The sequence below is a fragment of the Cryptomeria japonica genome, chromosome 7 (assembly GCF_030272615.1).
Source record: "Cryptomeria japonica chromosome 7, Sugi_1.0, whole genome shotgun sequence".
Classification (NCBI taxonomy): domain Eukaryota; kingdom Viridiplantae; phylum Streptophyta; class Pinopsida; order Cupressales; family Cupressaceae; genus Cryptomeria; species Cryptomeria japonica.
In genome coordinates, this window is record NC_081411.1 from 264,806,949 (window position 1) to 264,818,337 (window position 11,389).

The 11,389-nt window shown below is 34.1% G+C and overlaps 1 protein-coding gene across 1 annotated transcript; it reads right to left on the reverse strand.

The window, feature by feature from the left end:
* Positions 1–1,845: 1,845 nt before the first annotated feature.
* LOC131046089 (L-gulonolactone oxidase 3) lies at positions 1,846–5,666 on the reverse strand. Its single transcript, XM_057979752.2, has 2 exons — positions 4,565–5,666; positions 1,846–3,198 (listed from the first exon to the last, which is right to left on the reverse strand). The coding sequence occupies exons 1-2, from the start codon at positions 5,649–5,651 to the stop codon at positions 2,348–2,350; spliced, it is 1,938 nt and encodes a 645-aa protein (XP_057835735.2). The 5' UTR covers positions 5,652–5,666; the 3' UTR covers positions 1,846–2,347.
* Between the last annotated feature and the right edge of the window lie 5,723 nt (positions 5,667–11,389).

Sequence of the window (11,389 nt, forward strand, 5' to 3'; positions counted from 1 at the left end):
TTTATTCAAGAGGGTTATATGTATAAGATCACTATAGCAACTAGGATGGTACTTGGAAAAGTAAGTTTTCTCTTGAGGCCGAATAGAAGATCCACCATTTGCAAGTTTTTTCCCACATTGAGGTTTCTTGGGTAAATTTGTGTTATTCTATTATTTTGTTTATGTGTTTGGTTTCATGTGAATTTTGTTCCGCTATACATTACTATTAATTAACCCAGTGAATTAATTGTTATAAATCAGATAGACAAGAATTGTTTTGGTTCTATTGTAAAATATATTGAGCAATTAATCTATGATCAGGTTATAGAAATTAAGAGTGAGTGTCATCAAGATGTTTCATTTTAATTTTCCACTGATTTAAAAAAGTAAAAAAAATATTTCATAATTTTTAGACTAACAAAATCCATTTATAAAACCTATCAACTAAATATAAGAACTAGGCCGGAAATGCCTCCTAAGTCCATGAGCCAATACTTGATTTGTGCCAGGGAAATAAACTTAAACTCCATCAAATATTCACATATTGGTCTTTCAACATGTTATAATCGAACAATAATTCCATGGCATTCTTTTTCATTTATTTCTCTATGCAAAACTTTTCTCCGTTTACTTTTTACTGGACTACCTTCAATATCACGTCTATTTGCTTTTCTTTCAAGTAATTAGACTCGTTAGATCATAGCGTAATCAACGGCTCATGTTAATTGATTAATAATCAACAGTTTGGAGTAAAAATCATCGAGAGAAAATGTGAGGCTAATATTGTGATCCCATCCAAATTATTCCCCATATTCAACTCCATTAGTATCATGGCCCATCATATTACAATTCAGCACACAAAAAGATGAAGCAGAGATCATATATCGTAGCTCAATATAAAGACTAAACAAAACCATATAAAACTAACTCAGAGAGCATAGCTCAATCTGAGGAACTATTAACAGACCCAGACTATTCTGATTAAAGACCATGTACAAGCTCCACATTATTTCTACTCAGTAATATAAATTCTACGTTCACGCTTTACCTTAAAAAAAAAAAATCATTGGACTACCTAATAAGATCCTAACGACCTTTTTAAAAAGTGAGCTCCACATTGGCACCACATGTTCCATTAGGGGCTGCATAATTTTCATTTAGCTCCACTTGGTACTCAAACCATAGCTAAATCCAATGGAGTGCAAGTACCAAGGGAAAAATAGTAGAACTTGAAGTTATACAAAAGACTACCTTTATGGGTGAATCCAGCAAGGTTTAATGGTTAAAAAGATCAATATTATGGTACCTTATTACCTCTAAGCTCAGAAAGAAAGGCCTGGACTGTAAAGGCATTATGGTCGATGAATTTGTTTAATGTTATAACAGACAACCTCTAATAATTACACCCACACTCCAAATTGAATTCAGATAAAGCTGATTTTTTTTAATGTGTCAACTGATAATAATTGCACCCATATTGAACATCGGATTCAGATAAGTGGAAAAGTTTTGCATTAGTCAAATGAAATAACAAGCGTGATTCTTTCTGTGATAAAATTATTCCCATGGCATTATGCTATTGAAAAAGGCGTCCATAAAATCATAAACAACATAAAATATCATTACATTCATCTTATGCTAGTATTGACAGATGTTAATGAAAATCATTAAAAACTAGCATATCATTACATTTACCACTGTTGAAAGCTTGTCAAGTTGTCACGATGAGTACATGCAGAGAGATATAATCATGCCACTTCCACATTCCCCCATAAAGCTGCCTTGGGAAATAAAGGCAAAAGTACATTTGAATTGGACACGAGTGTCAAAAAAAAGTGGAAGATTAAGAAATCAGATCTACAACTGTTAAAAAGAATACAATGCAACTATGTTCTCACTACTATTAATTTGATATGTAAAAGCATTGTGGTCTACAATATTGAATTCTATATTATGACTGTTGTTTCTTGATTAGATGGTGTGAGTTTTTTTAATTGAGATTTTCGTTCACATTCTCACACAATCTAATTCGGAAACAACAGCGAAAATCTCTTGTACAAAAAAATCATCCTGTTCATGGAAGGCCCACCACTTCTACCCAGTCTGAACAGCCACCGTGTTGTGCATAATGTGCTGGTTGTTTTGGCTGTTGAGCCAGCCCCCACTAAAACAATTGGAGCACTGCAATCTACAATATAAAATGTGTTTAGTATGTAAATTCTTCTGGAGAAGCTTGACTGAATAGACTTTGCATCCCATCTGAATCAATCAGGTAAAGAAATAGTGTCACCCAGAAATGAAAAGATTCAAAACAATATGAACATTTTGAAAACAAATCTCAGGAAAAACATCAATATAGAGTATCCATTCATTCCTGTCTGCAAACACGTGCATTCTTCCAAAGTCTTCCACTCCTGCAAAAATATCCAAGTTGGGGAGAGCAGTGGCGATCTACTCTGCACACACACAATCCATCATGAGCACATCTGTCCCGCCATCTCAAAACATTTCCCCACCCCAAAACTGCATCAGACCACTCGCTTGAGAAGAAGCCAAATGGATCGAGCCTCAGCTTGGCCTCTATAAACTTTTCCACGTTTACTGCCCTCTGAGCAGCGCCCTGGAAGGTGAAAACCCTATTCTTAGCCCAGTGTGGCCTCCCATCATATTTCTGCAGAAGAAGCTGTTCAATCTCTTCCATTACGTCCTCGTTCCAGCGAGGTGCATTAGGCTGGCGAGACCTGTAGTAAAAGAATTCGATGTCCACTGTATCTTCCTTAAACCCTAAGTAGGCATCTGATTTCGCAACGTATCTCATAAGAATGCCCCCATAGAAGTCAAGGCCGCAGAAGGCTTTGAGATTTAGGTCACGAAGGTGTTTTATGTCTGTAATGGCGGATGGCAGGGCGGACAGAGGAATGGCAACGGAGGTGTGAAAGATAAAACTGCCGTTTATTCTTGAATCCCAACCGCAGATAACGTCGTTGCTCTTCAGATCTTTTGAGGTGAGAGAACAGGTGTTTGTGTTGTTATTGGCTTTTGGGTCGGTTTGGCATCCGGAAGACGACTGCATGTTGTTGTTGTAGCCTATTACTGGGAATCCTTTGAAGTTTACGCCGTCGTTCAGGAATCCGCCTCCTGTCTGGATTGTTTGCTTCAGTTGCTGCTCTGATATTTGGCAAAGTTTGTCTGCATCTTTGGTTGCTTGAATCTCTTCCTCTGCGAAGACAAATATTGAGACAAAATAGATTGGATTAAGTTTGTGAAATTTCAAGTAGAAAATCAGAAACATAGATTGTCCATTTTCCTGAGAAGGGACTTGGAATTCTTCAAGATTCTAACAGATTAAAATTTATTTTTCTGAACAAAAGAAAGGTCTTTCTGCAGCAGGAAAAAATTAAGTGCCAGAATAGGAATTGCTAAGATGAAAGATTTATTATACAAATTTGCTCCTAAACTCTCAAGAAAGGTAAGGGAAGATGAACTTAGATTTAATTAAGGTTAAAGATATTTTTTATTAATTTGGTACAAGTTTATCATAATTTATTAAGTGGAATAGAAGATTTTTTATTAAATTGGTTAAATTGTATATTTTTAAATGCACATTTAAAATCATATTGTTCATAATGGATCAGAAAGTTTGATTTGAAATGTTAACTGAAAAGCATAATTTACATTCCACTCTAATAATATGGTGTTTTTTTTTGTCATAGTTAACTGAAAAATATTATTAATTTATTCTCCTTACCAATGTGATAAAAAAAGTCAATTGAAAAACATGCACAAGATAAAGAAAAAAAGACAACATATTTTTTAAATCTTTTTTTTCCTAAACCAAAAGAAATCTGTTTACAATAGAACAGTCAAGTGCAGAATAAATATTGCTAAGATAATGAAAGATTTATAATACAAGAAAGCTAAAACAAGACCAACTGAAACTTAACCAAGGTTAAGATAATTCTTATTATTGTGCAAAGCTTCTGGTGTCAACTTATAATGCATAGCATGAGAAAAAAATTTTATGCAGTTGATACAAGAAGCCATACACAATATAGAAATCATGTCTACATTTTGTATCAGTTTATATGAATTCCCCACAATTCATGAAATAGAATGCAAGCTTCTCGGTGAAACTATTTGAACTGTATGTTTTTCAGTCAATATTTCAGATCACACTCTTCCTAATTAATCATTGAATATGATCCAAAATGTTAACCAAAAAACATCTACAGTTTATTTTCTAATAGACATTTCAGATCACACTCTTGATAATAGATAAATAAATTAATCTAAAACTTCTATTAAAAAACATACACATAAACCCCCCCAAAAAAAACTTACACAACATACTCTTTAATCTTTTTAATCTTTTCTTTAATCTTTTTAATCTTTTCCAGTTCAACCTTAATCTAAAAGTCACTTTAGAGATGTCAACTTTATAGACATCAACTTTCAAGAAAGTGCTTATACAGCTGGTACGTTGACAATAATGAACTCACCTTCACATAAACAGTGAAATCATTGACCACAACACACAAAGACCATCATATCCAAGAAAAAGAAAACGCGTGAAAGACATTCTTACCTGTCGCTCTACTCTGAACAATGGTCTTCACCGTCTGCGGCCGGAAAAGAATCTGCAAGTTACTTCCATCTCCGGGTACGCTGACCGACACCCGGTCATCAAGCCTGTAAATCACTCTTCCTAGCGAAGGATACCACGTAACATCTGCAAACTCATGCTGTCTCGCAACCGCTACAGCAAAATACTCAAGACCGTAGTCACTCTTTAGCTGCAAAGCAACCGACCTCTTGAACATATTCTCCACCCGAAACGTGATCTGAGAAATGGCCCCAAGAACTCCCAGAGAAATCCTTGCAGCTTTTAAGTCCTCATCCTTCTGACCCAATCTGATAAGCTTGGCATACCCTGCATAAGAAGGCGCAGGAACCACAATGCTCATACCCACAACATATTCTTGAACTCCGCCGCCTTTTCCCCACAAACCGCTTCCGTGTACCGCCATACTGATAATCCCCGCCATTGTAACCGCATCCCAGTAGGGACTCTGCGCTATGGTTAAACCTTCCCTAGCAAGATTTTCCACCATGTCTTTTAACAGAACCCCTGCATCTACAGTAACAGTTTTCCACTTCTTGTTCACTATAATCCGGGAGTTGTAGTCCCGGGTGCTTATCAAAACACCCACATTCCCACCCGGGCAGGCAAACCGATTAAATGTGTGTGACCCAGCGCTCATAACTTTTATCTTTCGCCCTTCTTTCACTGCATCTGCAACTGCCCTGATGAGCTCATTTTCGTTTCCTGGGTAAACGACTCTTGTTGCTCTACAACTCTTTCTGTCCTGCCACCATCCTCTGAAGTTTGTAATGTCACAGCCCCACCTGGAAGCGCATGTGACCGTGGACGCTGGACAGGCGGCCCAGCAAACTTGGGCTGTAATCAGAAGCAGTAGTAGTACACTCAGAGCTGCCATTAGTGAGATTTGAAGTTGTATGCAATTCTGTGCTTGGATGAGTGAGGCTCCCAAGGTAGTCGTTATATTGTTCGAGGTATAGACTGTTTGAAGACCACTCCGTACTTGTCGTTGTGGTGTGTTATGATTTCGTTTGGTGGAAAACAGTGAAGCTCTGCCTTTACGAAAAGGCATTGTCTGCAACAGGGGACCGTGGTGGATAAGATGGTGAGCCAAACTAGCCCTTTTTTTCTGGGCCGTTTCATTAGTTTGCAGAACTATTATTCTCATCATTGCACCATGTGATTTCAACAAATTGACGACGACTTTTAAGTAGAAACAAAGATTTTTATAACGTTGGCGAGAATTGGGTCACGTATTTGACTGGCGGTTTTCCGCCATTGACGTTCTAGAACGTATGTTGCAGATACTATTTTATACTTTGCTGTATATTTCTTACTTTTAGGCTTTTTCAAGTCATTGATATAACGGTTGAATTCTTCAATGGTTTTGTTGGCTACGTCGTTGGAGTGAGCAGTTTGTATCTGATTCGACAATTTTTTTTAAAATACATTAAAAACCAGAATTTAACTTTACACTGATTTTCAGGTACGTTATTATGGCTGCATAGACAATTTGTTTTGTTTATAAATCTATTTTATTAATATTCAGATTTATTTCTATTTTAATATATTATTTATGATTAGAAATATTATAAAAAAATTAAAATAATTGTAAATTATTATTATTGTCATAAAATGATTAGATGCAACTTTTAAACTTAATAATAATTAAAATTATGTCTATTTAAAATTTATCAATGATATTACATTCTTGTTTTATTTAATTGTTATAAACAAATATTTCAATGATTTACATTGAATTTTAGTTATTGCAAATAATTTTTAAGAAGATAAAATAATTAAATATAATTGACATAACTTTTCTATTAATATAGAGGAGGTTTTATAGGGAATTTGAAATGAGAAAAAATAAGTATAAATAAAGAACAAACCTTAATTATTGGAAAACAATGGTTGACTAACAACAATTTAAGGACAAATGCAAATTTTTCTAAGAAAACACTAGACAGGCCATGCATTAAAAAAATAAAAATAAAAGACAAGATAGACCACTCATAACTAACATATATGAGAGAGACTACCCAATCATTGTTGTTGCTCACTAATCCACCAACCTTAGCTACCTATAGGACAACATGTCCATTTTTAGGCTATGTTTACAACGAAATTTGGCCCAAATTTTTCATACGTGTAATTTTCTAGGCTATTGCATTTAATGACATGGATGACCCAAGAGCATTGATTAATCTCAATTAAGATATTATGAACAAGGGTAGGGAGTGGGAAGGGACTCATCATCTCTAATGTGTCTCAATTAAGAGAAACTAGCAAATGTTGACCACCTTACACAAATCAAAAGATAAAGTTCAAAGATTAACCACAACTTTATTAGCTACGAACAACACCTTATTTAGAATTCCAAGGTCACAAACAATTGTAGGAAACTCTCAAAGCATGAAGTTATCATCATTTTTTATGCAACCCTTGTAAATGCATTGCCATACACATAAAAAGCTAGATGCGAACAAGTCGAGAAGAGAAACACCCACTAACACTCTATTGTAGATGAGATAAAAAATTCCATCTTTGGAATAAAATATAAAAGAATGCACTATCCTTAATAAGATTCTATCTTAATAAATAAAGGGGTCTAATGTACTCTTGACCAAGTTTAAATATGCTTAATTAAGACAGTGAAAACTTATGTGTAAATGATTTTAAATTGTGTATCAATGGAGAGGATATTGTGACTAAACAAAAAAGAGCAATATATCCATGAGTGGCCACTATAGAAATAAGAAGTTACAAATGAGAACCAAAAGGCCAACTAGGAAAAGATAAAGATATAAATAAGGAAAATCAAAAACTTTATGGATGATAGGAATAATAATTTCATCGTACCTTTTCATATGAGTGTTTGAAATAAGTAAGAGGAAATATAAAAAGAGGGCATAAACATTAACATATTATTAGGAAAAAATAGTAATGGAATTAGTCGAATGGGTAAGAAACTACTAATAATAATCACTAATATTAGAAATAGTTTCAAGACTAGAAACTAAATAGGGCCTAGATACTTATGGAGGTCAATAGTAAAACTAATCTTTTCCTAGGCTATTAAAGAAAATAAAGTGATCATCAGCTTACGTTGAGAAGGATATTTGGATAATATGAACACTAACTAAGAAATCAACCACCCCACTACTTTTCCAAAAGTAAAGAATATGAAAGATATTATTAGACTTGTCACAATTGATGTGTTCTTATTCCAAAAGATTATGAAGTTTCTAACTCAAAAAAGACATTCTACTTATGCCTTGAATCACAATGCTTGAAATACCTTCCACAATTAGCTTTTTTCTAAACTAGGAAAAAACAAAAACACAAAAAGTCCCGACACCATCATTTTCAACTCAAACTCATTATTAGACATAATACCCACAAAAAATAAAACAATGATCATCAAAATACCTACATAATCATCCAAACTAACCTCTCCAACCTGAAAAATTATAAATTATGTTTAAAATCTCATTCAAATTTCAACATCAAGATTCGACATAATCATAACATTTTCTTATAAATATGCCAATAAGATTGTAGTGTAGTTCTCAAGTAATAATATTACCATGACGACTAGCTAGGTTGAATTACTCAATAGGTTGTTGAGCTCATAAGCAACATGACACTATTGGGCTAATATACTTGCAATATGTGTTCCTTTATTGGGTTGTTATGCTCATAAAATGTAGGCCTTTTCTAGGTCTTCTATCTCACATATTTGAATATAAGAGATAGTAACTTGGAAAATGATCCCTAATCGTTGTCTCACTAATAGAGCCATTAGGAAGAAATATTCCCATAAGTGGCCTCTCTAGGCTTAAAATGAGCTATAAACTAAATTTACTCTAAAAAAACTTAAGAATATTAGGATTTAGATGCTACATACCTTGTAATCATATAAATGCACCCAACACTCTTCAATGGGGTACATGGATGTCTAGGTGTAAGCAAATAAATAATTGGTGTTCCCAAGGATCTTGGTATTACTATCATATGCATTCAACAAGGAGGTGCAACATTATAATGGTCGTTATAAATGCATTGAATTTATGTAAGTAACTTTCTCCTTTCAAGATGTTGGGTGTGAAAGTTGACAATCTTGTTATGATGGATGAGGCTTGCATAAGTTAGCTTTGCACTTGAGAATGTTATTTGTTGAGAAATTGATTGTTAAAATTACCTTTGTAATTATATCTTCTATTGTAAGCCCATTTAACACCCATGTCAAGTTGTTGAATTATTTACTATTGTTTAAATATTCTCTCAAACGCGTATGTAGATTTTTTGTATGGTACCATGACTTTGGCATCAATTATTTTGGTAAAGTTATTTGTAATTTTTTTTCTCTTTATATATAAGAAGTATTGGATATTGGCTATATATTATTATTCATATATATGTAGGTGTTTATTATATTTAAATTAAACTTTATAGTGGTTGTCTATTAATATCATGTTATGTGCATTGTAGAGTCATGCATGTTTGTCCTCTTTCTTCTCTAGAGTTATCTCTATAATGGTTTCTCCACACAAATTAGGTGTATATATGGTTTTCTAAATTCAATTTTATTATTAATTATGCATTACTTGTTTGTCTTTAATGGTAATATGATAATATGATGATATGAAATGTATTCTAGATTAGATAGAGTTCATAAAAGATTTTATTATAGTAGTTTCACTTTAATTCTTAATTTTTGGTATCAGATTTAATAGTTCTAAATAAAGGCAAACACCTTTATTTTAATTACTCATAGAATTTTTTAATAGTGGAAGCTTTTAAATTTTTTTATTTAATAGATTCATGTTTGGATTAATAACTATTATATATACATCTTATCTAGATATGAAAAAAATTAATAAACATGTATCTCAGATGTAGAAGATTAAGATGGAATATGTTATTAAAGGAAAAGACCATAAGGTTCTTGTAGCGTCCTAAAATTGCGACACTTGCAATTTCGACTGCATTTCGGTCTTCACAATGGCGACGCAACACGCAACCTGAATGGAGACCCTGAAACTTGCTCACGACACCGAAAACTACATTTTTCAAGCACCCTAGCCTGAACCTCCTTGCACCCTGCTGTCCCGGGAGGTGGGACCAGAGCGCCCAGTGCCCTGGTCCCTGGGTCCTATTTTGGGCCCGGTCTCCTAAGGGGCTCGGGTCTTTTTGTTTGCAATTTGGAAATTACATTTCCTGGTCGGCCTAAGGTCGGGAAAATCAGTCTATTAGCCCTAAATGACAAGTATATAAACTACATTTTCCTCTTTCATTCGATATGAGGAAAAAAAGCGTGGAAACTATACTCAAGCATTCAAGCATTCAAGCAATTGATCATTTCAAGTCTCCATTCAAGGCTAAGTGTTGCATTCAAGACAAGGATTCAACCATTGAAGAGGAGATCACATACAACATATTACTACAACATACAACATACAACATCTAAACCTTCGCACATAAGGATACCAACATCCTTAGAACAAGGTATTAGTACTTGTTTTACATACATTTACATTTACAGCTCTTGCTCATTTCTTGGTTAATTCCAAAACCGGGGTTTGACCTAAAGGCAAACCCCTAATCCCTAACCCCCCAATCATCTTCGCTTTTCTGTGTGTAGGTTGCAGGTACGCGGCTGAAATTGAAGATCTGGAATCCTTGCGCAGAGACGAACAGATCCCCCTTTGTTTCGCGGATTTTTCGGAGGATCGTGGCACCGGGCGCCATCGTCCTGACAAATTTTGCTCAAATTTGCAGGACAGCGACGTATCGACATTTTACTGCTAATTCCAGGTCTGTAGCTTCATCCTATAACCCGAACTCAGTTTATAAGCGAATCTTTATGACTTTCTATGCATGCTTAGCTTAATTTCCTTAACAACATTCTTTACAAAAGAGGGTAGCTTTGCTTTCCTAACCCTTGAAATTCATTTAGCATCCAACCTTACATTGTGTGGGATTGGATCTTATGAGTTTCAACCCCTCTTTTGAATGTAAAGTCTCTCCCCTAAGTGAAAAACCATCGAATCCTAGCAAACCTCCCTTCTCTCTCCTCGGAGTCGGAAGAGGGGAGAGCATCTAGGGTTTGATCGCGATTTTTCTGCTTTACAGTTCTAAATATAAAATAAATAAATCCATCTAGGATATTCAATGAAAATTGGTGAAATTTGAAGAAGGCATGGGGAACAATTCAGTTTTGGCTTCTAAATTCAAATTTCCTTAATGTCTCTAAGGATACCATTGCATATAAGCTACGGAGGATATAATGTCTACCAAATAAAAAGTATGTGAAAAAAACTATATCATAAAGGATATTTGTATTCATTAAAAATATATGACCATGTTTTAATTACAAACCACTTGAATGACTTTAATTTTTTTTTTCATTAGCTTATTTTAGTAGACAATATGTTCATAGAAGAAGATAAATTCATATTGGTATTTTTCCCTTTACATAAATTAATGGATCATTTAATTTTTTTCATTAGTTGTACAATGTTACAAAGATCAAATCAGATAGTCACAATACTAGTTTATTTTAAAAGAGATAACAAAATCTATGAATGATTTCTTAAAGGATGTCTTGCATTCTCAAGGAAGGCCAAATGCAAAAAAAAAGGTATTTTTAGGGTGGTCAAAATAATGATATATTAAAAGAAAAAAAAAACAATTCCTAGGAAAAATACAGTCAAATCTATTGAATCATGGGAAGAGAGGGCATGTGAAAAAAGAAAGTAAACTTAAGAAGAAATAGTTAGATTCCTCCAAAATAAATATTCTATT

Coding starts and splice junctions, on each gene's coding strand:
- LOC131046089 (XM_057979752.2), bottom strand. CDS start 5,651: ATGCCTTTTCGTAAAGGCAGAGCTTCACTGTTTTCCACCAAACGAAAT. Junction 3,199..4,564: donor TGTTCAGAGTAGAGCGACAG/GTAAGAATGTCT, acceptor TTGTCTTCGCAG/AGGAAGAGATTCAAGCAACC.